The sequence below is a fragment of the Pongo pygmaeus genome, chromosome 20 (assembly GCF_028885625.2).
Source record: "Pongo pygmaeus isolate AG05252 chromosome 20, NHGRI_mPonPyg2-v2.0_pri, whole genome shotgun sequence".
NCBI lineage: Eukaryota > Metazoa > Chordata > Mammalia > Primates > Hominidae > Pongo > Pongo pygmaeus.
The window spans coordinates 45514554-45542466 of record NC_072393.2 but is presented as its reverse complement, the minus strand read 5'-3'; the positions used below and the strand labels follow the sequence as shown (position 1 = coordinate 45542466).

General features: G+C 51.5%; 2 protein-coding genes across 6 annotated transcripts; both read left to right on the top strand.

The window, feature by feature from the left end:
* Nucleotides 1-922: 922 nt before the first annotated feature.
* Nucleotides 923-12891, top strand: FBL (fibrillarin). 2 transcript variants are annotated; one of them, XM_054462728.2, is made up of 9 exons: nt 923-1059; nt 6571-6747; nt 6852-6953; nt 7040-7134; nt 8151-8321; nt 9505-9637; nt 10680-10792; nt 12536-12681; nt 12787-12891. In XM_054462728.2, the coding sequence occupies exons 1-9, from the start codon at nt 1050-1052 to the stop codon at nt 12809-12811; spliced, it is 972 nt and encodes a 323-aa protein (XP_054318703.2). In that variant the 5' UTR covers nt 923-1049; the 3' UTR covers nt 12812-12891. The 2 variants fall into 2 exon arrangements, with proteins under 2 accessions (XP_054318703.2, XP_054318702.2); XM_054462727.2 differs by having other exon boundaries at nt 924-1059; nt 6571-6750.
* Nucleotides 12892-13170: 279 nt separating this feature from the next.
* On the top strand, nt 13171-21907 carry DYRK1B (dual specificity tyrosine phosphorylation regulated kinase 1B). Of its 4 annotated transcripts, XM_054462720.2 has the most exons (12): nt 13689-14084; nt 15381-15544; nt 16552-16671; nt 16772-16960; nt 17310-17457; nt 18661-18947; nt 19588-19734; nt 19819-19959; nt 20255-20290; nt 20375-20570; nt 20968-21074; nt 21168-21907. In XM_054462720.2, the coding sequence occupies exons 1-12, from the start codon at nt 14006-14008 to the stop codon at nt 21537-21539; spliced, it is 1986 nt and encodes a 661-aa protein (XP_054318695.1). In that variant the 5' UTR covers nt 13689-14005; the 3' UTR covers nt 21540-21907. The 4 variants fall into 4 exon arrangements, with proteins under 4 accessions (XP_054318699.1, XP_054318695.1, XP_054318694.1 ...); XM_054462724.2 differs by lacking the exon at nt 13689-14084 and adding an exon at nt 13171-13328 and having other exon boundaries at nt 20255-20570; XM_054462719.2 differs by having other exon boundaries at nt 13691-14084; nt 20255-20570.
* Nucleotides 21908-27913: the final 6006 nt, after the last annotated feature.

Below are 27913 nucleotides of genomic sequence, written 5' to 3'. Positions count from 1 at the left end.
CTGCTTCCCACATGCAGCCAGAGGGACCTGTGTCAGATCACATTCCTTCTCTGCTTGGAACCCTTCCATGGTTCCATCTTACTGCCTAAGTCCTCATTATGTCCCACAAAGCTCCGCACAATCTGCCCTTGTTAGCTACCCGCCCTTATCTCCTCTTACTCTCCACCTTGCTCACTTTGCCCCACCCACCCTCCTCATTGTCTCTCCAACTTCCCATATCTTTCCTTCCTCAAGGCCTCTGCATCTGCAGATCTCTTCCCTGCCTGGAACTCTCTTCCCCTAGATAGGTGCATGCTTCACTCCCACTTCCTTCAGCTCTTTAGCTCAAAAAAGTCTCCTGATGCATTCATTCCTTGACCACCGTGCCAAAAAAACAAAAATCACTTGCCCTCCAAAATCTCTATCCCCTTTCCCTGCTGTTATTTTCTCCAAAGCACTTATCGCCTTCTAACATTCAACATGTTTGGTGTCTACTTCCTCCATTAAAAAGATGAACTCCAGGAGAGTGGAGATTTTTATGTCTCGTACACCGCTGTATTCCCAGCTCCTAGAACAGCGCCTGGTACACACGAGGTGCACTGTAAATGTTTTTCAGATGTATGAATGGAAGCCCAGAGTCGGTCACTGTTCTTGGAGCCGGAAACCTATCGGGGAAGACTTTTTGGGTGTACAGGGGCCAGAGGGATTTAGCTAGGAATACAAAAGAGGGCACAGCCCGTGCGAAGGCCTCGCTATGAGCCCTGATTATTGGGGTGCTCGCACGGGGGAAGAGGAAACCGGAAGCGAGTTCAGGGCGACCGCTGCACAGGCAACGGCTGGGAAAGCAGAGCGTGAGGGCAGCGGACAGCGTTTCCATAGGCTCGAGAATCCACGCCCACTGCGCGTGCGCCCAGCTCCGGGCGGGGGAAGGGGCCCGGGGGCGGGGCTACGTGGTTGCGTCACGCGGCGTACGTCCCTGCGCGCCTGCGCTCTTTTCCACGTGCGAAAGCCCCGGACTCGTGGAGTTGTGAACGCCGCGGACTCCGAAGCCGCACAAACCAGGGCTCGCCATGAAGCCAGGTCAGGCTGGGGTGAGGGTCCGGGGTCAGGGACGGAGGCCGGGCGGGAGTCCGGGTGCCAGGCCAGAATCGGAGGGGTGGGGCCTTGGCCTGGGGGCAGGGGTTCTGAGCACGGGTTCCAGTCTCATGTGGGAAGGGGGATTCTGATTCCAGCAGGTCTAGGGGTTTGTGACTGGCTTCAGAGGTCACGGTCGTGAGTCGAAGAAGGCCGTGGGCCTGGCATTGGGGGTCTTGACGTGGGGTTCGTCTCATTGAGGCCGTCTAATGGGGATTTTGGATATTGGGCAGGAGGCGGCACTCAAGGGTCTTGGGCTAGAGTCTGGATCCAGGCATCTGGAGTCTTGGATCACTGGGCGTGTTTTGGGAATCAGGCGTGGGTCGGAGATGGAGAGTTCCTGACCTTGGGTCCTGGAGCTGTGTGTGGGAAGTCCCCATTTGCCTTCCCTGTTGCTGCTACCACCACCATCCCCTTATCCCGCAACCCAGCTTTTCCGAGTGGGCCGGAGTGGATGAGGACTCCCCGGTTGGCCGTGTGCGGCGCTCTCCGGCTCACTTTCCCGCCTTCTGCACTTACAGGGGGGCGGATCCCCGGGGATGGAGTGGAGATTTGGGGATTAAGATTTCCACCTCCGGGGCGAGATTTAACAAGCTTGGCATTAGAGTGGGGTGGTGGGGCGGGTGGTTGTCACAGGAGGTAAGTAGTTTTATTCTTTCGATTTTCCACTAGATTCTGCTGAACCCACTCCCTTCACGGTGGAATGATGAGGGGGTCCTGGCTTTGACAGCAGAAGGGCCTCAGTTCAGTGTTTCAGCTCTTGCTCAGCTTCTTAGCCTGCTGTGTGACCTTGGGCAAGTGGCTTTACTTTTCTGAGCCTCTGTTTTCTCATCAATAAAATGGCGCCAGTTAGGATTAAGCGACGTTAAAAAAAAAATAGCACAGTGCTTGACATATAATAGTATTGGCTCTAATTGTTACCTTTATCTTTCTCAAAGAGAACAAAATTAGAATCCTCGGTGGTGTCTGAGCACTTCCTCTATCTGGCCTGCCCAACCCCCACTCATCTGTGTGAGAACTTGCTTCATTGAGTTTGGAGAATTTCCACCATGGCCCAAAGGGTCTGTTTTCCTAGTACAGGCTTTCTTTTTCTTTTGCGTGTGTGTTTGTGTGGAGAGATGGGGGTCACCTGGCAGGAGATTTGTGGGTCTGTGCCCTTCTCCCAAGTTCCCTTTCTCTTCCGTGTTTGGGGATTTCTTGATGAAGTGGGGTGGGGGATTGTAGGCCAGGTATGCTGAGATCCTGGCTTGCCTGCAGGCATTCTGGTCTGTGATTCCCTCATAAATGGAGGATACCCCTTCTTCCAGCCTTCCTCCATTGTGTGGTAGAATGTGAAGTTGTAAAAGTTGTCAGGTGTTAGCTCTTTAGTAAGGATTTTAGCCTGAGTGAGAAAACAACCCTTTGGGAGATTTTTGAGCAGAGGTGTGGTGCAGTCTGACATTTTTAAAAGGGATTCTTGCTTCGATATGTGAAAGACCTCAGGGTGGCAAAAGTGGAAGCAGGCACACTGGTGGGAAGCTTGTTGCTGTAATCTAGGAGATGGTGTGGTGGACCAGGATGGGAGCAGTGGACATGCTGACAGTTTTACATGCTTTTGAAGACAGAACCAACAGATTGTATGTGGGTGTGTGAGCGGAGTCAAGGATAACCAAGGGTTTGGGGGTGTGTAACCGGAAGGATGGAATTGCCATTTTTGAGATGGAGAAGGCTGTGGAAAGAGAGCAGATTTTAAATCAGGGGGTTTGTGGACCCCTCCCCCCAAAAAAAGAACTTACAGGAAAAGTTTGTGTGAACATGTGTTTTTGCTGAGGAGTGGGTACTTTTGGTACATTTTTCCCCAAAAGCTCCAGGACCTGAAATGGATTGAGATGTTTTGAGTATCTGGGATTGAAAGTTTACACTCATGCCCACTCCGCCCCAAGCACATGCCAATACTTCCTTTCTGTTAGGCCTGGGTTGAGACTTTCATAAGCCTAGCTGTGGCATCTCCCCTAAATGAAGGTCCTGGCCTTGGAAAACTGTTGGAGGGTTTGGGCAAGAAAATGCTGATATCATGAGTTGCTGTTTCAAAAACAGCGCTTATTAGTTGCTGTGTGGAAAGTGGACTGTAGGGGGAGTAGAAGATAAAAAGTGAACAACTCTTGGTTATGTTCTGGAGTTTTGAAAAGGAAACTGTTCATTTTAAAAGATCAAATTAGGAGTAGCTATTAAAAGTTACATTTTCATCTTTAATAGAAAGATGAAAAAAGAACTAACTGGAAAAGTTTGTGTGAACATGTGTTTTTTCTGAGGAGTGGGTACTTTTGGTACATTTGGTACAGGAAGAGGGAAGAGGAGACTCTTTCCCCTGAGTTTGAATGATGATGTTCAAAGTAGGTGCTAGATAGTATATATGTGAAGTGCTTTGTGTGTACAAGTCATTTAATCTTTACAACTCTATAGGATGGGCACTGCATTTTTTTTATTTTTATTTTTTGATACAGAATCTCTCTCTGTCACCCAGGCTGGAGTGCAGTGGCACCATCTCAGCTCACTGCAGCCTCCACTTCCTGTGTTCAATTGATGCTTGTGCCTCAGCCTTCTGAGTAGCTGGGATTACAGGCAAGCGCCACCACGCCTAGCTAATTTTTTGTATTTTTAGTAGAGACAGGGTTTCACTATGTTGGCCAGGCTGGTCTTGAACTCCTGGCCTCAAACTGTCCGCCTGCCTGGGTTTCCCAAAGTGCTGGGATTACAGACATGAGCCACGGCGCGTGGCCTGGCACTGTATTGTCTCCATGTCTTACAGATGAAATTTTCAAGACCCCTATGAACCTTCCTTACTAGGGTTGAGAGTGGCAACAACATTGCCTATCTCTCCATATGGGATACTTGAGGGGAGTGACCGGCACTTCCCTGGTCACCATCTGATGGATCATGTGCTTTCTGAACAAACAGAAGGTGCTTTCTCCTTGAGGCCGGGCCCAGGGTTTAAGAATCATCAGCTCAGTGCTCATTTAACATTTATTGAGCCCATAGTTTGTGCCAGATGTTGTGCAGGGTTTTGGGGATGCGATGGTGACCAAAACAGTTAAAAATCCTTGCCCATTTGGAGCTTGATCTTAGTCGGGGAGGCAGGCAGTAATAATATTAAAAATGCCATGTGTGATAATTGATTCGAAGGGAAATAAAGCAGGGTAAGGGTATTGTGGCCAAAGTAGGCCCTTCTGGGGAACTAACATTTTATCAGAGACCAGAATGCAGTGAAGGAGCGAGTGAGCCATGCACACGTCTGCAGGAACCGGGCAGTGGGAACAGCATGTGGTAAATATTTAGAAGCTGGACTGTGTATGCTCGGTGGGGAAGAGCATGGGGCCCAGCATAAAGAGAATGAAGTCAGGGAAGTCAGCACAGGCCAGATCCTTAGGATGATGATTCTTAATGTGGGCTGCACCTTGGAGTCACCTGGAGAGCTTTAGGGGAAGACCTTGCGCCCAGAACAATGAAATCAGAATTTAAAGCCTAAAGATTTTAGGCTTTGATTTCAGGCTTTGTAAGCCAGGGAAAGGAATTTTTATTTCATTTTGTATGTGGTGGAAAACCACTGGAGGGATTTGGGCAAGGGCATGATGAGCTCTTACTTGCTGTTTTAAAAATAGCATGTATTAGCTGCTGTGTGAAAAGTGGACTGTAGAGGGAGTAGAAGATTAAAAGTAATCAACTTTTGGTTATGTTTGGGAGTTTTGAAAATGAAACCGTTCATTTTTAAAGATTAAATTAGGAATGGCTGTTAAGACACATTTTTTATCTTTAATACCATTAAGGTGCATGAAGGGTTCGTAGGACGAGATCATAATGTATCTTTACAAAAAACATGAGCAAGACCGGCTTGCTGGCTCACGCCTGTAATCCCAGCACTTTGGGAGGCTGAGGCGGGCGGATCAAGAGGTCAGGAGATTGAGACCATCCTGGCTAACACGGTGAAACCCCATCTCTACTAAAAATACAAAAAAATTAGCCGGGCGTGGTGGTGGGCACCTGTAGTCCCAGCTACTTGGGAGGCTGAGGCAGGAGAATGGTGTGAACCCGGGAGGTGGAGCTTGCAGTGAGCCGAGATCGTGCCACCGCATTCCAGCCTGGGCAACAGAGTGAGACTCGTCTCAAAAAAAAAAAAAAAAAGCAAGCTTATGATTGAATAGATTACATCATGTGAGAATGTGAGATAATTTTAAACCACTAGTTTTCCAACTTTTTTTTTAACTTGTGTGATTTAGTACTTCTGAGTTTTTGAAATCAAATCACAGAAAATATTGAATCTGTTAGCACCAGAGTTCTGTTTTAAACATTGTTTTGTGCTAATGGTGTTTGCTGTCCTGAACTGGTAAGAATAAAGCCTGTCTGAGTCTATTGTTTCTTAAACATTTCGATCTTATTGACAAATCGCAAACTACTTGTAAAGTGCAGCCTATCCTTAAATGACAGTTTGTTCTGCTTTTTCTTGTTTTTCCCCCGAGCTGAGAGGGACTTCTTTAAGCTTGGAAGCAGGGAGATGAGTTAGGGCTGACATCATCCTGTATTCCCCTCTGTTTTGGGGCTGGGGTTAATACTTTTCTTCCAGCTCTAAGGTCAGGAGTGGGAGAGCATGAAGACATTTGCAGAGTCTAGGGGGCCCTATTGTCATAGCATGTGCTCGTATGCAGGGCTCACTCTTCACAGTAATTAATATTGACATGGAATGAATTCTGTGAATCTGCTATGCAACCAAGGAAACCAGGATATTAACCGTAACCTACATCTATTCATGTACTCCCCTATCCCAACCCCATATTAATATCTCCTTCCCATTCACCAATATCATGAGTTTTACATTTCTCATTCCCTTGCTCCTTTTCTTGGGCAATATGATTGTGGCTGGGTGTGGTGCCTGACACCTGTAATCCCAGCACTTCAGGAGGCCAAGGCAGGAGGATCACTTGAGCCAGGAGCTGGAGACTAGCCTGGGCAACATAGTGAGACCCCCATCTCTACACTACGGGAGTAGTGGCACACACCTGTAATCTAGCTACTTCAGAGACCGAGGCAGGAGAATTGCTTGAGCCCAGGAGTTCGAGGCTGCGGTGAGCTATGATTGTGCCATTGCTCTCCAACCTGGGCGGCACAGCGAGACCCTGTCTCAAAAAAAAAAGCACTAAGCAAAAAAAATTATTATGATTTTAACATTTATTAGTCTGTTGTGTATAACTGAAGGTCATTTTCGTGATCTTGATTGTGAATGTCTTCTATTTTATTTGCCCATTCTATTGATGGGCATTTGGGTTAGTCTTCACTTTTCTTTTGCTGTGGACATTCTTGGAAATGTGTCCTGCTGTACACGGGCACATGTATTTCAGGTTTCTCACCTGAGAGGTATTCCTGGGTACAAGGTGGTTTAACCTTTTAAGCTTCATTGCCCTGATTCCTATTTTGTTTCCCCCACAGGTTTCAGTCCCCGTGGGGGTGGCTTTGGCGGCCGAGGGGGCTTTGGTGACCGTGGCGGTCGTGGAGGCCGAGGGGGCTTTGGCGGGGGCCGAGGTCGAGGCGGAGGCTTTAGAGGTCGTGGACGAGGAGGAGGTGGAGGCGGTGGCGGCGGCGGCGGCGGTGGAGGAGGAGGAAGAGGTGGTAAGATTGGCTAGGGGTTACAGAGGAGGTCTTCCTGAGGCGGGGAGTGGGGAGGGCAGAGATTCAGGATCTTTCTTTCCTGTTGTACCTCTCTTTTATAGGTGGAGGCTTCCATTCTGGTGGCAACCGGGGTCGTGGTCGGGGAGGAAAAAGAGGAAACCAGTCGGGGAAGAATGTGATGGTGGAGCCGCATCGGCATGAGGGTGAGTGAAGAAGGCAGGGAGCCGGCTGAGCTTCGGGGCAGGGAGAGGCTGGGGGTCCTCACCCCTGCTCTGATCCCCTCACCCAGGTGTCTTCATTTGTCGAGGAAAGGAAGATGCACTGGTCACCAAGAACCTGGTCCCTGGGGAATCAGTTTATGGAGAGAAGAGAGTCTCGATTTCGGTGAGAACTGGGTCCCTGTCCAAGCCACCAGTGTCGCAGCTGAGGGTGTAGCCAGTAGTCTGTGTCTGCCCTCACCATGTGTCAGCTGGAGGATTGTCATAATACGTAAACCACACTGTCTACTCCCTCATCCGCCTTCTGTGACTCCCCACTGCCTTCCAGTTAGACTCGTGAGTCTTCACTCAGGCCTCCAAGACCCTGTGCATTCTAGTTCCCCCTCCCTGCCCCCCTGGCTTTGTCTCCTTCACTAACCCTCTGACCAAGTGTCCTCCAGTCACCCTGGCCTTGCTGTTCCCACTCCCAGCTCTGTGGGAGGCTGCGTCCTTATCATCTGCTTCTCCAGGCTGCCTCATACCACTCTGCCGGTCAAGGCATCCCTCACCGCCCCCCCCCCCCCCCGTCCTGTTATCCTATGTCATTTTCTTTGAGGCCAGGGCGTGCCTGCCTTGGGGCCTTCCTAATCGCTCTGTGGGAATGTCCTTCCTCAGATAACTTGAAGGGCCTCTTGCCTCCTTCAGGTCTGATTTGGAATCTGCCTTTCAGCCCCTCCCTGGCCCCTTTTCCCATTTTCACCTCCTCCTTGCCCTGCTTCCCAAACATCGTATCTTCTCTCCTGGCTTTGTCTTCTCTCCTTAACACCTGTCACCATCTCATATGCCATGTTATATTTAGTTAGTTCGGTGAATACTTACACCTTTTGGGCAGGGATCCTTGTTTTGTATCCCCAGCGCCTAGAGCAGGGTCTGGCACACAGTAGGTGCTGGCACAGTGCATGTTTGTTGAACGAGTGCTGGTTTTACTGTTACTGTTTGTGTTTATTCTCTGTTGCTGCCCTTTGGGTTAGTCACCTCCATGAGAGGGCAGCGACAGCATGTGCATGGTCACTGCTCTTTACTCATGTTGAGTTCTTGTGCAGTGATAGGACAGCCCAGTTCCTTTCAAGGGTCCTAGGGTTAAAGGCAGTGAGGTCCTGCAGAAGAGCCTAGCACTGACTTCCGTCCCCATCTCTCATCTAGGAAGGAGATGACAAAATTGAGTACCGAGCCTGGAACCCCTTCCGCTCCAAGCTGGCAGCAGCAATCCTGGGTGGTGTGGACCAGATCCACATCAAACCGGGGGCTAAGGTTCTCTACCTCGGGGCTGCCTCGGGCACCACGGTCTCCCATGTCTCTGACATCGTTGGTCCGGTGAGTGAGTAGATGGAGAGGCAGGAGGTAAAGGCTGCCTCCCCTCTGCCAGCTTGGAATATCAGGGTTTGACTGCTTGCCTGTGCTGTGTGACTTAGGGCCAGGCCCTTTTCTGTCACAGTGCCTGTGAGTAAAAGGAGTGGCTTAAACCAGATAATGTCATTCAACCTCACTCCTGGGTTCTTGGCCTCAAGGGAAGAGACGTGGGTGTGGGGTGACCAACCTTAGACAACTGGGAGTATAGATACCAGACTATTTGATTTGATGGGCCTCTTTAAAATTTTATGCTGCTAAAACCTGCTCTTCTGGTTTCTTTAGAAAGAACCAGGAGATCTCATGGTTTCTGAGCCTGTATAGGCTTCCCATTTAGAGGGCCCCTGGCACCCACGTGTCCCACTCTGTTACCCTTTGTTACTTTACGTGTTTATAAGCTGTTAAGTGTAGTGCCTTAAAACCTCAGGCTTTGGCCAGACGAGGTGGCTCATGCCTTTAATCCCAACACTTTGGGAGGCCGAGGCAGGTGGATCACCTGAGGTCAGGAGTTTGAGACCAGCCTGACCAACATGGTAAAACCCCGTCTCTACTAAAAATACAAAAATTAGCTGGGTGTGGTGGCGTGTGCCTGTAGTCCCACCTATTCGGGAGGCTGACACAGGAGAATTGCTTGAACCCAGGAGGCGGACGTTGCACTAAGCTGAGATCGCACAGCTGCACTCCAGCCTGGGCAACAGAGCGAGACTCAAAAAAAAAAAAAAACAAAAACCTCAGACTTTAATCAGGCAAGTTACCTAACCCATCCAAGCCTCAGTTTACCTGTCTGGAACATAGACTTGTGAAGATTAAATGAGTTAATTTCTGAAAGGTGCTTAGAGCAGTGGTTGGCCCATTGTTACATCATCTCTGTGCCTTGGCTTCCTGGTTTTAAGCCTCTATTGGGAACCTGGGCTCTCAGGCAGATGGGATTGGGTACTTTTGCTACTTGCTGAATAACCCTTGGCCAGTGACTTTATGTCTGGACCTCAGTTTATTCATGTGAAAAATGGACATGATAACAATAGTCATTATATGGTAGGGTTTTGATTTGGGGGTTGGAAGAGATGCTGTGTATAGTGTATGGGCCTAAAGTAGGCACTCCATGCATGAGAACTAGCATCACTGTTCATTAATTTTTAATTTATTTTAGGATGGTCTAGTCTATGCAGTCGAGTTCTCCCACCGCTCTGGCCGTGACCTCATTAACTTGGCCAAGAAGAGGACCAACATCATTCCTGTGATCGAGGATGCTCGACACCCGCACAAATACCGCATGCTCATCGGTGAGGGGTCTGGGGGTGGCCCCAGTGGGGTAAGACAGGCCACCGCAGGCTTCCTGGAAGAAGCCAGTGGACCTCTGATTCGGATGGAGTTGGAGTGGATGAGCAGACCTCTTGAGTCTGCAGGAATAGAAAGGGGTAAGGGGAGCTAGGTGAGGTTGTGGAGGTGGCAGCTTGGCTTCAGAGTCTTGGAAGCCACCCTTGGAGGGCCAACCTCCTCTCCTTCAGTCTCCCCCCCATCTCCTAGGTCTCCTGTACTTCCTGCCTCCTGTATTTATTACACTGCCCCTGCATAAAAAGCCTCCTTTTGGGGGTCCTTATCGTTGTCTGGTGAGAGCATAGCCCAGAAAACTAAGCATGGCTTGATCTGGAGGTGCTCACTGTGAATATTAATTACTTGGTTTAAAAAAACATTCAAAGGTATAATATAAAAGTTGAAAAGCCTTATAAACCACCCCGAGAAGTAACTGATGAGAACAATTTGATGTCTCCTTTTCCCAGGTTTTAAATAATCAGTTTTCATTATACCACCTTTTCATTTTTGAAAAGTCACACTGCCTTACAAACATTATTTTTCATTCTGCTCCTTTTTCTTTCTGTGTTTTATTTTTCCCATGCACTCATACCATCCCCTTTGTTCTGCAACTTGTTTTCATTTCACAGTCCTGCGGACACTCTTGCCTATAAGTGCTCACTCACTCTTACTTGTCTTTTTGATGACGTGTCTGTCTCCCCACCAGACCCGGGAGCGTCTCGAGGGCAGGGTCCGGGTCTGACTCGTCTCTATGTCCCCCACGCCCGGCCCAGGGCTGGCCACAGAGTAGGTGGCAACCATGGTTTACAAGAAGAGTGGATGAATGATGTGACTGTGGGTTTTGGACTCATCTTGGGACACTGGAGGGAGGGGGACCAGTGGAGGTGGGGAGTGAAACTGGAGGCAGGGAGAATCTCCCAGGAACCTGCTGGTGATGGGCATAGGCCCCATGGGAGGATCTGGGGTGATCCCTGTGACTCCAACTTTTAACTGCTGCTCCTTTCTCCTTAGCAATGGTGGATGTGATCTTTGCTGATGTGGCCCAGCCAGACCAGACCCGGATTGTGGCCCTGAATGCCCACACCTTCCTGCGTAATGGAGGACACTTTGTGATTTCCATTAAGGTGCGGGGTTTGGAAGAGTCTGAGATGGGGTGGCAGTGTTCTAGGGAGGTATCTTCTCTATCTGTATCTGTCAAATAGCCACCCAAAACAGAGGGGCCAAGTCTGCAAAACTATAGCTTTGGATTTAAAGAGGCAGGAGAGTGCAGTGGTCAAGTGCCAAATTGAGTCTGACCATCTGAGTTTAATTCCAGCCTGCTGTGTGACTGAGCAAGTTACTTAACCTATATGCCTCAGTTTCCTCACTTATGAAATAGAAATACTAGTCTAGTCTTTTTCAGGGTGGATGACAGGATCAAATTAGTCAATATAATATGGAGCGTTTAGAAAAGATCCTGGCATAGAATAGATACTAGATAAAAGCTAGGTGCATCTTTCACAACATTTTTATTTGGAAATAATGGAGAACTCTCCCATGCACCCTTCACAAGGTTCACCATTTGTTAGCCTTTTGCTACATCTGTTTTATTCTCAACTGCATTATTACTATTATTAAAGAAGAGGGAGTAGAAATAAACCGAACAATTCCTGGGTATAAAATTTAAGCACTGGCTTTTAGATAAATAGGACTGTTTAAGGCTTCCTGCTTCAAATCCAAAACAAACTAAAAACTTTTCTTTTTTTTTTTTAAATTTGAGACAGAGTCTCGCTCTGTCACCAAGGCTGCCGTGAAGTGGTACAATCTCAGCTCACTGCAACCTCTGCCTCCCAGGTTCAAGCAATTCTTATGCCTCAGTCTCCTAAGTAGCTGGGACTACAGGTGTGTGCCACCACACCTGGCTAACTTATATATTTTTAGTGGAGACGGGGTTTCGCCATGTTGCTCAGGCTGGTCTGGAGGCTCCTGAGCTCAGGCAATCTGCCTGTCTCAGCCTCCCAAAGTGCTAGGATTACAGGCACGAGCCACTGCACCCAGCCAAAAACTTCTTTAATTAAGCCTTTTATCACATTTCCTAAACCCAAGTGTCTTATCCCATTTTATGCAGCGATCACAGAATGCTATAGACTGGGTAATTTTTTTATTTTTATTTTTATTTTTTTGAGATGGAGTCTTACTCTGTCACCAGGTTGAAGTGCAGTGGTGCGATCTCGGCTCACTGCAACCTCCACTTCCTGGGTTCAAGCGATTCTTCTGCGTCAGCTTCCCGAGTAGCTGGGACTACAGGTGTGTGCCACCACACCCGGCTAATTTTTGTATTTTTAGTAGAGATAGGGTTTCACCGTGTTGGCCAGGATGATCTCATCTCCTGATTTCGTGATTGACCCACCTCGGCCTCCCAAAGTGCTGGGATTACAGGCGTGAGCCACCACGCCCAGCCTTAGACTGGGTAATTTATAATGAATGGAAATTGATTTGGCTTCCAGTTCCAAAGGCTGGAAAGTCCAAGACTGGAGGACTGAATCTGGCGAGGGCCTTCTTGCTGTAATCCATTGGCAGAAGGATGAGAGCAAGATAGAAAGGGGGCATAATCATCCTTTTAATCAGGAACCCACTCTTGTGATAATAGCATTACTCTCTTCAGGAAGGGAGAGCCCTCATGACCTGAATCATCTCTCAAAGGTCCCACCTCTCAACTCTGTTGCATTTAAGGGTTAAGTTTCCAACACATGAACTTTGGAGGACACATTAGAACCATAGCACTGAGTTTTACTTGAATTAATAATGAAAACATCTGGTTTAAAGAGCGCACAAGAGGAAAACAGCCCAAAGCCCTGGTGTAGACATTAGTCCTTTCTCCTCTTTAGGCCAACTGCATTGACTCCACAGCCTCAGCCGAGGCCGTGTTTGCCTCCGAAGTGAAAAAGATGCAACAGGAGAATATGAAGCCGCAGGAGCAGTTGACCCTTGAGCCATACGAAAGAGACCATGCCGTGGTCGTGGGAGTGTACAGGTGAGCAGGGGCCCAGCAATACACCAAGACAGACGTCTCTGTCCCTTGCACCCCGAGTACCATGATCCTGGGGACCCTCCTTCATCACCTATCTTCCTCTCACAGGCCACCCCCCAAGGTGAAGAACTGAAGTTCAGCGCTGTCAGGATTGCGAGAGATGTGTGTTGATACTGTTGCACGTGTGTTTTTCTATTAAAAGACTCATCCGTCTCCCATGTCTGCTGCTCATTCCTCCCCTTGACCTGCTGACACAGGGTGGACGCACCCTTGGTCAATTTTGCGGGGTTGGGTAAATTCTCACTGGGTCACAGAGCGCATGCTCCGTTTCTAGCTGCCTTTTGCGCAGCGGCAGCCTGGATTTCGGTTCTTGGGTGGGATTGGTAGCTCGCTGCGCATGCGTGCAGGTAAGGGTGCCATCTCGCGCAGGCGGAGTGTCAGTGTGGGTCACGTGAGGGGAGCGGAGAGGGCGGGATGGGGGCGGAGTCCAGGGCGTGGGGGGGCCGGTTTGTTGTGGTCGCCATTTTGCTGGTTGCATTACTGGGTAATCGGGGCCCTGGCTTGCCGCGTCCGCCGGATACCCTCAGCCAGTGGGCAGGTCTGAGCTCGGGCTCCCCGAGCAGTTTGAGTCCCCTTGCCCGCTCCTTCAGGTAACGGCGCGGGGACGGGTGGGGCGGCACGCGGTCGCAGGGAGGTGGGCAGGACGGGATCCGCCCTGCTCGCGTCGCCGTGAGACTTAGCACGAGGCCAAGGGAGGAGAGGAGGGGGGTGGCGGGCAGGTGCGGGCCCTGCCTGGCTATTCATAGTTGAATTCCTGGAACCGGCCAAGCCCGAGGGAGCAGTTGCAGGAGGGAGGCTGGGAGGGGGTAGCCGGGCCCCACTCCCGCCCTTTGTTTGGGCTCGGCTCCGCGGGCCGCTTCTTCGTCGCCTAGCAACAGCTGCCCTAGGCTGTGATTGGCTGAGCTCTTGGCACCAGCGACCAATGGTACAGTTGTTGCCATGGCAGGTGCCGATTGCCAAGCTCAGTCGGGCCCCGCCTTCCGGTCTCGGCAGGCCCAGGAGGGCCTCCTGGGTGGGGGGCGGGACGCCGGGTCCCTAGGGGCTGGTGGCCACTCAGGGTGGGGCGTGTCGCCCCTCCCCCGTCCACCTGCTCTACTCTTCCCCCGCGTGCCCTGGGCTGACCCTTGTCCCCTCCTCTCCCCGCCCCCGGTGGCAGCGGCGGCTGCTGTTGTCACCCACCGGGCCTCCTGTCCCGCTTGCCCTCCCCGTCGCGGGGCCGGCCGGGCCAGGGACAGGCGGTCGCCTTTTCAGCGCCGCCACTGCCGCCATGCTGGCCGCTCGCCCACCCCACTGGGGGCCCCACCGCGCCCCAGCCCCCCGTGGGCCCCGCGCCAGTCCTGACCCGGGTAGGGGGTGGCGGCTGGGAGAGATGGTCCTGGTGTGGGAGGGCCCCGGAGAAGAGGTGGTTTTGGGGGGAAGCTCCAAGGGTGGAGGAGTCGTGGAGTGGCAAGGCATGGAATAGGAGAAAGGGATTTGACATGGGGGAGAGAGTGGCCCATGGGGAGAAGATTTTTGTTGTAGCTGACAACTCTGGGAGGAGAGAACCCTATGTGATACTTGGGGATTTGGCTTTGAGGCCCTCTAGGAGTAGACACAGTTGTGGAATGACCCTGGTATAAAGAGGGGTGCCTGGAGAAGGTCTGTGGTAGGAATATTAGGGGGGGTGTGTGTGTGTGTAGGGGGGCAAGGAGGCAGTGTAGGGGAGAAAAGGATGATCACTCTAAACTGTGGGAAGAGACACCTCCTCCTTCTCCCATCAGGAGGAGTGGGCCTTGATTGGGATGGGATATTGGAGTAATATGGGGAAGAACCCTGTTGTGGTAGGGGGAATGGGGATATGGTACAGGGAGACTACCTGGAAGGCTGGTTCCTAATATGGAGGACCTGATATAGGGAAGCGGTCTTGGCATGATATGGAGAGGGTCCCCTAGGAAAATCGTGCCCTGGTGGATGAGAAAGCTGTAGAGATAAGACTCTGTTCTATAGAGGTTCTCAGATAACTTTGGTGTGGTTGGGAGGTCCCCAAGGATGCTGATGTGGTTTTAGGGCTGCAGAGGACTCTGCTGTGGTTTGGGAGGGGAAGACTCATGTGGTTTGGGAATCCTAGAGTTCTCTGGGTTGAGGGAATCTACTGAGAAGGATAGATCTTGAAGTAGTGGCCCTGGCAGTACTACGGGCTGAGATCCTGATGTTCAGGGAAGACTACAGAAAGTAGGATCTTGTGTTAGGGGCCCTGGGGAGGGCCACGAGTAGTGAGAAAAGAATGAAGCCTACTCCTCTGCATACTGTCTGTGGTTTCTTTTTTCTTTTCCTCCTCTGAATTATTGGTGTCTTCCTGTCCTTTCCCTGTGATGGCTCATATCGACCCCTGCCTGGCCCCCAATCATTGTCTTTTATGTGTTCTCTTTGTGCTGCCTTAATCATTTACTTGATCATTATTTGTTGAGGGACTGCTGTGCCACCCCCCCCCAACCTGGCTGCCACTTCTCTGCCCCTTCTCTTCATTGCTATCTGCTGCTCCGTTGTGCCCTTTTCCTCTTCTCTCTGTGCCCTGCCTTTCTCATGTCCACCTCTTCCCCGCCTGGCACTATTCACATACCCGCTTGTTCCATGTTGTTTTCCCACCTCCTGTCTGCTCTCAGGTCTCAGCGGCGGTGGCAGCCGAGGTGCAGGATGCAAGAAGGCGCCCCCCGGCCGGGCTCCCGCTCCAGGCCTCGCTCCCCTGCGGCCCTCTGAGCCCACCATGGCCGTCCCACCGGGCCATGGTCCCTTCTCTGGCTTCCCAGGGCCCCAGGAGCACACGCAGGTACGCGTTCAGCTGGCTCACCTGCGTGGTGGTAGGGGGAGGCTGGGGATGGAAGGGTCTCCAGACCAAAAGGTAGTGTGGTTGCCCAAGACATTCTTCTGGGCGCATAATGGGTCCCATGGGATTGGAAAATAACAGAGGAGTTTTCAGGCAGAGTCAGGGTTTGGAGAGGCTGGGTTCAAATCCTGACCCAGTGGTTAAATTCCTTAGGTTCTCCATACTTGAGTTTTCTGTTCTGTGAAATGGGGCCAATAATGATACCTATCTCACAGGGTTGTTGTGAGGATTAAATGAGTTAATGGTATGCATGTAAAACACTTAGAATGGTGCCTGGCACATAGTAAATACCCAATAAATGCTCACTAAGAAAAGTTCAGAGTGAAAGATCTGGATTGGGTGAATGGGGAGGGGGGTTGAGTCTAAAGGGTCTTGAGGCCAATAGGCATGGGTGGTGAGGGCAAAGCTCTCCAAGGCTAGAGGCAGTGAAGGCAGTGACATGCAGAGCTTGAAGCAGGATAGAGTGGGAGGTCCGGGGCCAGATCCAGATCCAAGAGCCTTGGGGTGAAAGAACTGTGCAAAGAGTTGGTGGGGGTATGGGTTGAGGCCCAAGGGATGAGATTAAATTGAGATAGAGGTACTTCAGAGGATACCCAAAATGGCTGGCTTCAAAGTGAAGAATGGGGAGGAACAGAGCCCAGGTTTTCCGTATGATCTCTCCCTCTGAGGTTCAGAAAGGGGTAAAGGTGAGGGGTGAAAGGTCAGAGTTCACTCATTCACACCACAGATCTCTAAGAGCATCCATTGTGTGCCAGGCCCTGCTGTAGGCACTGGAGGTACAGTAAGAACAAGAGAAAGTCTCAGCCCTGGGGGAGTTGCTTTCCTAGAGAGGTGGAACAAATACAGACAGCAACCAAATACATGATGTGCCAGCAGCCATTACAGTTCTTCCTCTTGAGGTCAGAGGTGAAGGCGCGTCCTCAGTACCCACCCCTCACCCTGCCCTACAGGTATTGCCTGATGTGCGGCTACTGCCTCGGAGGCTGCCCCTGGCCTTCCGGGATGCAACCTCAGCCCCGCTGCGTAAGCTCTCTGTGGACCTCATCAAGACCTACAAGCACATCAATGAGGTGGGCAGGGGCTGGGGGATCCTGGGCTGGGTGCCGAGGGTCTTGGCTGCTGGCATGAGTCACTCACCAGTCCCCATCTCGTGGCTGGCTGGCTGGACAGGTATACTATGCGAAGAAGAAGCGGCGGGCCCAGCAGGCGCCACCCCAGGATTCGAGCAACAAGAAGGAGAAGAAGGTCCTGAACCATGGTTATGATGACGACAACCATGACTACATCGTGCGCAGTGGCGAGCGCTGGCTGGAGCGCTACGAGATTGACTCGCTCATTGGCAAAGGCTCCTTTGGCCAGGTGTGGGACACCCCCCTCCCACCCTGATCCAGGGTCCCACTAACATTGACCCACACACCCAGTGGTTCAGTGGCTTCAAGTCCCATGCTGGGCCGCTCACCCTAGCCCACTTAGTTTCCCTGTGCCTCAGTTGCCTTTTCTGTAAAATAGTTTAAATAACAAGACTCAACATAAGGTCGTTACGTTATTTCACGTCCAGTGTTTACACCAGTGCCTGACTAATGGCGCGCACTCAGCTGTGAAGTATGCATAGTGTTCTTGGTGGGTCTCCTTGCCTGGAGGGAGAAGAATGGTGCCTGGCTCTGCCCTGCTCCCACCCCTTTCTTCGTGACATGCCCTGCCCCAACAGGTGGTGAAAGCCTATGATCATCAGACCCAGGAGCTCGTGGCCATCAAGATCATCAAGAACAAAAAGGCCTTCCTGAACCAGGCCCAGATTGAGCTGCGGCTGCTGGAGCTGATGAACCAGCATGACACGGAGATGAAGTACTATATAGGTGAGGCCCGGTACTGGCAGGGCTGTGGGCACCCGGGATAGCGGGAGCTGGAGCCAGTAGGGATGGGTCACATCCCCGCCCTACCCTCAGGAGGAGGCTGATGTCTTCAGAGCAGGGTTTGGTCTGTGTTTCACTGACATCAGTGATTCTCCTGCTGCTTTTATGATTTTTGTCCTATTTACTTGGTAATGGTCAGAGGTTACTGAGTGCTCACCAAGGGCCAGGCTCTCTTGGAAGCACTTGGAAGTTAACTCACCGCAGCCCATAAGGGGAAAGGCATTATTACCAACATCTTGAAGATAAGAAACCCGGGCCTCCATCCTAATTTCTTCTTCAGTAAAACAAACAAAACAGGCTGGGCGCAGTGGCTCAGGCCTATAATCCCAGCACTTTGGGAGGCCAAGGTGGGCAGATCATGAAGTCAAGAGATCAAGACCATCCTGGCCAATATGGTGAAACCCCGTCTCTACTAAAAATGTGAAAAAATTAGCTTGATGTGGTGGCATGCGCCTGTAGTCCCAGCTACTCAGGAGGCTGAGGCAGGAGAATCGCTTGAACCTGGGAGGCGAAGGTTACAGTGAGCTGGGACCATGCCACTGCACTCCAGCCTGGTGACAGAGCGAGACTCCATCTCAAAAAAAAAAAAAAATCCCAAAACAAACAAAAAACCAAACCTAATAACAACAACAACAACAACAAAAACGAAGAAGAAAGGAAAAAAGAAACCCAGGCATTCAAGTGCTGTCACTTGCATGAGGTGGCAGTTTGTACTAATTGAGCTATAATTTGATGAGGTCGTGGACTCCAGAGCTGTTACTCTTAACATCTGTGCCAGTCTTTCTCCTCCCTTAAACTGATTACTCCTCATGGACATAAACATCACAACATAATCATAAACAGCAAGTGGATTTTAAAATGGTTTCGTTTAAAAGGAAAACGTACATCCTTAAAGTAAATGGAAAACCAGTGTCCTTTGACACAAAAATGAATGCAAGGGAGATGAAAGCAGTGTTACTTGGAAAGAGCATGAACTTCCTGTGTGAATCTAGTTGTTTGTTAGATAAAAAGATTTTGACTAGCAGATGGTACCCGTGGGCACAGCACAGTGTGGCCAGTAATCAAAGAGCATTGTATGACCCCAGGCCACCACCTGCCCTCTCTGAGCCGTTTCTTCTCTGGCCCATTTCCTCCCCTCCCCCGCAGTACACCTGAAGCGGCACTTCATGTTCCGGAACCACCTGTGCCTGGTGTTTGAGCTGCTGTCCTACAACCTATACGACCTCCTGCGCAACACCCACTTCCGCGGCGTCTCGCTGAACCTGACCCGGAAGCTGGCGCAGCAGCTCTGCACGGCACTGCTCTTTCTGGCCACACCTGAGCTCAGCATCATTCACTGCGACCTCAAGCCCGAAAACATCTTGCTGTGCAACCCCAAGCGCAGCGCCATCAAGATCGTGGACTTCGGCAGCTCCTGCCAGCTTGGCCAGAGGGTAAGGGGCGGCCCGGTCCTGGGAGCAGGGCTAGTAGTTTGGGTGGGGCAGAGCCAACGGGAGGCTTAGGGGCGGGGCTTGGCTGGGATGGGATTATTAGGAGCCGTGGGAACTAAGGGATAATGCTTGGGGTGGGGGTGTGGATATACTGCCCATTAGGATGGGAAGGGTGAAGCCTGAGGGGCAGGGCCCATTTTGAAGCTGCCAGATGTGAACAGGGTGAAGTTGGGTTGGGTTTGAGCCAGGGGTGCTGCCTCGCTAAGTTTTTGTATTCTCTGTTCTTAAAGCTGGGGATGGAGGTGGAAGGCTTCAACTTTGCAGCTCTGTGTGAGCTGCCCCTAAAAGTGACAATGGTATAGGGCTGGTGGAATGTCAGCCTCTGCCTGGTGACCCAGAAGGGCCCAGGATCAGGGTTGGGGGTGGAGATCAGGGTCTGTCTAGGCCAGCAGACTTCCCAGATTGATAAATAAGATGGCACCAGTGGCTCCCAGAAAACTGATGCTGATAATGGCAGGATTTGGAACCTCAGTCCCCATTTTGTCAGCAAGAAGCCTGTTCTCAGTTGGGTCCTCTTAGCTTTGGGGATGTCAGTGGGACCAGTAGGGGAGGCTGGGACCCTTGACGATTACCCTTTTCCCAGATCTACCAGTATATCCAGAGCCGCTTCTACCGCTCACCTGAGGTGCTCCTGGGCACACCCTACGACCTGGCCATTGACATGTGGTCCCTGGGCTGCATCCTTGTGGAGATGCACACCGGAGAGCCCCTCTTCAGTGGCTCCAATGAGGTGTGCCCCCAGGAAGGGGTGTGCTGGAGGTGGAGGGGGTGGCGCCTGGCTGGCCTGATGACCCTGACGCCTGCCTGCTCACAGGTCGACCAGATGAACCGCATTGTGGAGGTGCTGGGCATCCCGCCAGCCGCCATGCTGGACCAGGCGCCCAAGGCTCGCAAGTACTTTGAACGGCTGCCTGGGGGTGGCTGGACCCTACGAAGGACAAAAGAACTCAGGAAGGTGCGGCCCCTGCCCCATGCCACTCCTCCCACCCCGTTGGCCCCTCACTCACACTTGGGGCTCTCTCCCCCTGCTCCCTCTCCCTTGTGTCTTTCCCTTCCTTCCACTCCCCTTTGTCTGTCCTTTCCTTCCTCCCCTGCCCACCCCATCTCCCGTCTCTCCTTCCCACCCCACAACTCTTAGCTTTTCTTTCCACTTTCTCTCTTGTGCCTCTGTTTCCCCGTGTGTGTCTCCCTGCCCCTCCTGCCCACTGACGGCCACTCTCTTGCCCCCCCTCCCACCCCCTCCCTGCCAGGATTACCAGGGCCCCGGGACACGGCGGCTGCAGGAGGTGCTGGGCGTGCAGACGGGCGGGCCCGGGGGCCGGCGGGCGGGGGAGCCGGGCCACAGCCCCGCCGACTACCTCCGCTTCCAGGACCTGGTGCTGCGCATGCTGGAGTATGAGCCTGCCGCCCGCATCAGCCCCCTGGGGGCTCTGCAGCACGGCTTCTTCCGCCGCACGGCCGACGAGGCCACCAACACGGGCCCGGCAGGCAGCAGTGCCTCCACCTCGCCCGCGCCCCTCGACACCTGCCCCTCTTCCAGCACCGCCAGCTCCATCTCCAGTTCTGGTGGGTGCCCAGGTGCCCAAATGGGGTACAACGGGTGGGGGCTGGTCAGGTTTGGCCTGTCCTGGGGGGACCTGGTTACTGGGTCTTCACACAAGAGCTCCGAAACTGTCTGATCCTGAACTCTAAGATGACGTGTGGGATGGGAGAGCTCCAGCTGGCCCTGACACAATCTCTGAAAGTGGGCTTGGGCTCAGATCCCTGAAACTGGTTCTGACTCTCAAACCCAAAACTGAATTCCAACTCAGAATCTCAAAATTGGGCCCGGTTCTTCAGATGGGCTCTGATCTTGAAGCCTAAACCTGAGCCTGGGCCATGAACTTCACTCAGCCATCCCAAAACCTACTCGCCACCTTCTCTCACCTTATGCCCCTTCACCTCTCCTCCCTGGCACTTCCAGGAGGCTCCAGTGGCTCCTCCAGTGACAACCGGACCTACCGCTACAGCAACCGATATTGTGGGGGCCCTGGGCCCCCTATCACAGACTGTGAGATGAACAGCCCCCAGGTAATGGGGTTTTGGGGGCTTTGGAGGTGGGTGGTGGTGCCTGGGGCTTAAAGACCGGGGTCTCCGTCACCCATGGCTCCTTTGCTTTTTTAGGTCCCACCCTCCCAGCCGCTGCGGCCCTGGGCAGGGGGTGATGTGCCCCACAAGACACATCAAGCCCCTGCCTCTGCCTCATCACTGCCTGGGACTGGGGCCCAGTTACCCACCCAGCCCCGATACCTTGGTCGTCCCCCATCACCAACCTCACCACCACCCCCGGAGCTGATGGATGTGAGCCTGGTGGGTGGCCCTGCTGACTGCTCCTCACCTCACCCAGCGCCTGCCCCCCAGCATCCGGCTGCCTCAGCCCTCCGGACTCGGATGACTGGAGGTCGTCCACCCCTCCCGCCTCCTGATGACCCTGCCACTCTGGGGCCTCACCTGGGCCTCCGTGGTGTACCCCAGAGCACAGCAGCCAGCTCATGACCCTGCCCCCTCCCTGGGGCCCCTCCTGAAGCCATACCCTCCCCCATCTGGGGGCCCTGGGCTCCCATCCTCATCTCTCTCCTTGACTGGAATTGCTGCTACCCAGCTGGGGTGGGTGAGGCCTGCACTGATTGGGGCCTGGGGCAGGGGGGTCAAGGAGAGGGTTTTGGCCGCTCCCTCCCCACTAAGGACTGGACCCTTGGGCCCCTCTCCCCCTTTTTTTCTATTTATTGTACCAAAGACAGTGGTGGTCCGGTGGAGGGAAGACCCCCCCCCCTCACCCCAGGACCCTAGGAGGGGGTGGGGGCAGGTAGGGGGAGATGGCCTTGCTCCTCCTCGCTGTACCCCCAGTAAAGAGCTTTCTCACATGCCTGCCTGAGCGTTTGCAGGGCCTCGGCTCCCCTCACCCGACCCTCAGAGGCATGGTGGGGAAGGGGGTTTGCGGAGGGGGTGCTGGAGGATCTCTGGTGTGGAGATGTCTCTTGTGGGGAAGCTGTGGCTCTTGTTGCAGGCATGGGGCTGCAGGTCTGGGGCCCCAGCCTTCTAGATAGATCGTGGATAGGATCCTGGCCTACATTTGCCTTTTCCTGGGTAAATAGACCCTGAAAGGGTAAAGGCTCAGCTCTGGCCTGTCTCTGGGAAACAGGTGCCCTAATAAGCCAGGGCGTCCGCAGAGTTAGCACAGGAGTGGCACCTCATGCCAAGCAGGCGTCCAGTAGCCGCTGAGTACACTTAGCAGGCTTTGTTGGCGCCATCTGGGGAATAGGCAGACAATAGGTACAGACTCTGTACCCACGTGTACTGTCCAGCTGTTTGGAAACATCGCGAAACAAAGTGTTTTGAGATTCTGAGACAAAAAGATTTTCCCGGGGTTCCAGGTAAGTGGGCCTGTTTCCATGGTAATTTGGAAATGTACGTCTCCCAACCGGCCAATCAAGAGCCCAGTTCAAAGGGTACTGTCTGCCACCACTGGGGCGCGGCGCTTTGTGGGAAATGGAGTTCTACTTAGCAATCGCTTTCTGCAGTGTTCGTTGGGGAACTACAACAACCAGAGTTCTTTTCTCTCAGGCTTGGGGGTGGGTTTTCAGGCAGCCAATGAGCAGTTTGAGGTCCTGGGGCCTGGATGTTCATGGTATTTAGGAGGTAGAAGGCCGTGATTGGGTGGCTTTGGCGCAGGTGTTGACGTCTCCCGAGGTGTGCAGAAGGTGGGTGCGGCGCCGTCCCGGGAGGGCGTGCCGGTTGTCGCTCACAGTTCCGGAGCGGGCAGTAGACGCCGAGGCCTGAAGGGGCCCCAGCACGCGGACATCACTGGCCGCTGTTCCTGGCCCGGCTTGCGGGGAGCCCCGCTCAGTGGGAGAGACAGGCAAGGACCCCGTTGCGGACCTATGTATGTTCACTAATGGAGGCGGCATGGAACGCGGTGGGAACCTGAGGAGACCCTGGTAGGAAGATCATCCCGGAAGACTAGGAGCTGTTTGAGCTGAGACCTGAAGACGGAAGGATGTTTTGGGGGTCGGGGGCGGTGTGGTGGAATGGCTTGCGCAAAGGCAGAGAGAAACAGCCTGTTGTGTGAACATGGACTGCAGGTGATCTGGTGTTGGTGATCATACTGAAAATTCTGTATGAATGAGATGTGGAAGATTTTCTTGATCATTTAGGGAACTTGGATTTTGTCCTGAGGGCAATGAAGAGCCATGGGAGGATTTTTAGTAGGGAAGGGGTACGGCCCAGTTTGCTGTGACATGAAAATAGATTAACGGGAAAGTGACTGGAGTCGGGAAACCCAGGGTGGCAGATGTGACAGATTCCTAGGCAAGAGGTGTTGGGAATGGATCAGGGCAGGAGCCACCGTAGGGAGGGCCAGAGGGGATGGGAGAGACGTCCAGAAGGTTGACAGGCTGTGTGTGAGGGGGAGGCAGAGAGGAGTGGGGAAGGGATATCTCCAGCGCATAGAGCAGATGCTCAGTGGCTGATGTCTTGAATGAACAATCCTAGGAGGCAGGTGCTGATGTGATCTCCCGTTTGTAAATGATACCTAGGACAGAAAAGGTTAGGTAACTTAACCATTATCAATAGCTAGGAAGGGGAGGGCCCAGGATGTGTGTGTGTGTGTGTGTGTGTTTGTGTGTGTGTGTGTGTACCATTAACTTACCAAGGAGACATCAGCAGGGCCAGATCACGTAGGTCTTGTGAGGAATTTGGAAGAGGCATGGAAATGTATATGTCATTTTTTTTTTTTTTTGAGACGGAGTCTCTGTCGCCAGGCTGTAGTGCAGTGGTGTGATCTCGGCTCACTGCAACCTCCGCCTCCTGGGTTCAAGCGATTCTCCTGCCTTAGCCTCCCGAGTAGCTGGGACTACAGGCACCCACCACCATGCCCAGCTAATTTTTGTATTTTTAGTAGAGACTGGATTTCACCATGTTGGCCAGGATGGTTTTGATCTCTTGACCTTGTGATCTGCCTGCCTCGGCCTCCCATTATGTGTCACATTTCGATGTCCATCCCAGAATCTCTCCCCTGAGCTCCTGACTGGCTGCCTTCCTCATACCTGTTGGTAATCTAGAGGTATCTCCAGAGTAATTTTGATCGAATTGAGCTCCTGCTCCTTTCCCCCCAAATTTTTTCCCCCCATGTTCATCTCAAAAAATGCTCCCCCCATCCTCTCCAGGCCCAAACCACTGGAATTGTCCTTTACTCCTCTTCCTGTCTTATATTCATGTCTGTCAGCTAATATACCTGACCACTTCTCCCCACCTTCACTCCTGTCCACCCTTATCTCCTTCACAGACCATTATGGCAGGCTCCTCAGTGATCTCTCTGCTCTCACCCCTGCCCTCAGAGTGTTCCTTACATGCAGCTGGAGGGATGCTGTGAGCACCTGTATCAGGTCATATCCCTCCCCTGCTCAGAACACTTCCAAGGCTCCATCTCGCTCGGGGTAAAACCCAGAGTCCTCTGCAAGGCGCTGCATTGTCTGCCCTCATCATCTCTCTGACATCATCTACTCTCCTTACTCCCTGTGCTCCAGTCACACTGGCCGGAGGGCCTTTGCACTTGCTCTTTTCTTTGCCTGAAGAACTCATCTATCAAATAGCCCAGACTTGTTCCTTCCTCTTTAGGTCTCCCCTGAGATGTCACTGCCTTCCTGAGATCTTCTCTCACCACCCTTCTAAAATTGTACCACTTATAGTCACGTCTATCTTTGCTTCTTTAACTTTATCCTCAGCATTAATCATATTACTGTTTAACACTCTATAGAATTTATCTATGTTTATGGTCTGTCTCCCCTGACCCTTACCTCTAGGAGACTGTTGACTTCATGGGGGAAGGAGCTTTTGTCTACTTCCTCCGTATCACCAACACATAGAAAAGTGCTTGGCACACAGTTAGGGCTCAGTAACTACTTATCAAATAAACTATTGAAGAACACACATCTGGATCCCAGCATGCTGGGGACTCTGCTGATGCCCTTTCTACAGAACTCCAAGGGGCTGCCTTAAAGTTTTCTGAGGGCTCAAGACATTCAACAAGTATTTCACCTTGCCTCTTTCTACTCAGCATTGGGAACACAGCAGAGAACAAAATATTTCCCTACCCCCATAGAACCTACAGTAATAGGGATGGTAATTTAGACTATCAAATAATCACATGTGTGAGATTACCAAGAAAGGTAGAGAGTGTTATGAGAACACTTGATAGGAAATCAAATCCAGATCCTAGGAAATGAGGAAGGAGTAGGCATTAACTCCTTTAAGAGATAAGAGTTTGTGATGGTTGGAGCCTAGAGGCTGATGCAGAGCAAGAGGTCAGACCTTGTGTATGCCATAAGGAGTTTGGGTGTTTACCCCACATGTAGTGGGAAGTTGTAGAATTTTAAGCTGGGGATGGGAGCGTGGTCAGGTGTGTGTGTGTGTGTGTGTGTGTGTGTGTGTGTGTGTGTTTCCTTCTAAAATTCTTCATACTAAAGTGTACTTTAAAAGACTCCTCTGGCTTCTCTGTGGGGAATTGACTATAAGGCATTAAGGATTAAAGTAGGGAGACCAGTGACAAGGCTGTTACTGTGAAATTAAAATAGCTGTGATTGAAGACAGCCACACATTCTTTGCTGTTTTTCCTATCAAGAGGTGGAGTCTCCTTCCTTCTTATATCTGAGCTGGCCCTGAGATTTGTTTTGACCAATAGAATACAATGAAAGGCTGGGTGCGGTGGCTCATGCCTGTAATCCCAGCACTTTGGGAGGCTGAGGCAGGTGAATCACTTGAGGAAAGGATTTCGAGACCAGCCTGACCAACATGGAGAAACCCCATCTCTACTAAAAATACAAAAAAAAAAAAAAAAAAATTAGCCAGGTGTGGTGCACTCCTGTAGTCCCAGCTACTCTGGAGGCTGAGGCAGGAGAATCACTTGAACCCGGGAGGTGGAGGTTGCAGTGAACCAAGATCATACCACTGCACTCCAGCCTGGGTGACAGAGTGAGACTCTGTCTCAAAAAAAAAAAAAAAAAAAAATACAAGAAAGGTGATGCTGTACTAAATGGAGGCCTAGGCTTTAAGAGACCTGGCAGATTCTGCTTCTACTCTTGGAGCCCTGCCCTTTCTATAGATCTGCCCCAGCCCGTGGCTGTTCCAACTTTTAGCTGATGTGCCAGGCGTGCGAGTGATGCCGTCTTGGGATGGCCTAACTCCCATTCCGGTTGACACCATGTGGAGTAGGGATGAACCATCTCAAATCCCCTGACCATTTGAGCCTTGTCCAAATTGCAGAATCATGAGCAAAGAAATGGTTGCTATTTTATGCCCCTGTGGCTTAGGATGCTTTGTTACACAGCAATAGCTAACTGAAACAAGCTAATATTTTTTTGAGATCTTACCATTTTATGTATTAGCTCATTTAATCCTCAGTCACCATATGTGGTGCGATTACTGTTCCCATTTTACAAATGAGGAAATGAAGGCACACAGAAGCTAATAAAGGACTAGTAAAGTGCCTGGCACAAAGCACTGAATATGTGATAGCTATTATTATCAGCATTATATTCATCAGCATTACAATTTTCACAATTGTTGAAGAAGTGGCGGTCAGATGAATAAATACATTAGTAACCCACTTCCACTTCTTTTTCGTCTTCTTCTTCTTCTTCTTTTTTTTTTTTAAACAGGGCCTGACTCTGTCACCCTGGCTGGAGTCACTGCAGCCTTGACCTCTTGGGCTCAGGTGACCCTCCTGCCTCAGTCTCCTGAGTACTTGGGACCACAGGCATGTACCACCACACCTGGCTAATTTTTGTATTTTTTGTAGAGATGGGGTTTCACCATGTTTCCTAGAGTGCTCTCAAACTCCTGGGCTCAAGTGATCCACCTACCTTGGCCTCCCAAAGTGCTGAGATTACAGACGTGAGCCACTGCATCCAGCCAACCCACTTCTTAGTGATGTGATTTTAGCCATTTTCTTGGAAGGGCTAGTAGAGAGATGGAAAGATGTCGAGTCTTTGGTGATGTTGTTGAAGTGCTGGATCAGGCCTCACTTGGAGTGAGTTACCTCCAGACTTTCTCATTAGGGAATTTAACATATCTCTATCGTTTAAGCCAACTATATTGTTGAATTGAGTTTTCTATTACTTAGAACCAACAATATCCTAACTGATTCCAGGGTTTTCTTATTTGTTGAGTCATCAGATGCTGGCTATTTACTACATGCCAAGCATTTTTAGGTGCTGGTATTATTAACAGTAGCAAACAAGACCCCTGAAAGCCCTGTCCTCCTGGAGCCTGCATTCCAGTGGGCAAGATGAATGCTAATATTAGTGAACAGAGCTGTAGAAGTTGAGGGTTGGAGGACTAGAGAATGGGAAGAGGTGCTATTTTAGATAGAGGGGTTAAAGAAGACCTCTTTGAGAAAAACGTTAATGGACCTCACAGAAAGGGAGGACACCAGCTGGGTGTATATTCTGGGAAGAAGGACATTCCAGGTAGAAAAAACCAGCAAATTCAAAGGCCCCGAGGCATGCTTGGTGTGCTGGAGGAGCAGAAAGGAGGGAACTGGACCTGACTGGACACAGTGGTGGGGGAAGGAGACCAAGGCAACGTCAGGGAGGACCGGGAGGCCATGGGAAGGACTTGAATTTGATGCTGATGAGATGTGTGGCAGTGAGAGCATGGTGAGCTGAGGCGATGTGATCTACCATGGTAAGAGGGTTCCTCTGGCTCCCATGTGGCTACTAGGGTGGAAGCAGGATGCCAGTGAGAAGGCCACTGTGTAGTCCAGCTGACATGATAGTGGCTTGGCCAGGGTGCTAACGGGGAGGTGGGGAGATGTGGTCAGATTTTGCATGTAATTTGAAGGGAGAATCAGGTATGTAGGGTAAGAAAGAAGA

Bases quoted from the DNA above. Each gene is read 5' to 3' on its own strand.
- DYRK1B (XM_054462719.2), top strand. From the start codon at position 14,006: ATGCTGGCCGCTCGCCCACCCCACTGGGGGCCCCACCGCGCCCCAGCC. The intron at 15,545-16,551 runs GTACGCGTTCAG...CCTGCCCTACAG, and splicing joins GGCCCCAGGAGCACACGCAG to GTATTGCCTGATGTGCGGCT. The intron at 21,075-21,167 runs GTAATGGGGTTT...TTGCTTTTTTAG, and splicing joins GTGAGATGAACAGCCCCCAG to GTCCCACCCTCCCAGCCGCT.
- FBL (XM_054462727.2), top strand. The intron at 6,751-6,851 runs GTAAGATTGGCT...TCTCTTTTATAG, and splicing joins TGGAGGAGGAGGAAGAGGTG to GTGGAGGCTTCCATTCTGGT. The intron at 6,954-7,039 runs GTGAGTGAAGAA...CCCCTCACCCAG, and splicing joins GGAGCCGCATCGGCATGAGG to GTGTCTTCATTTGTCGAGGA.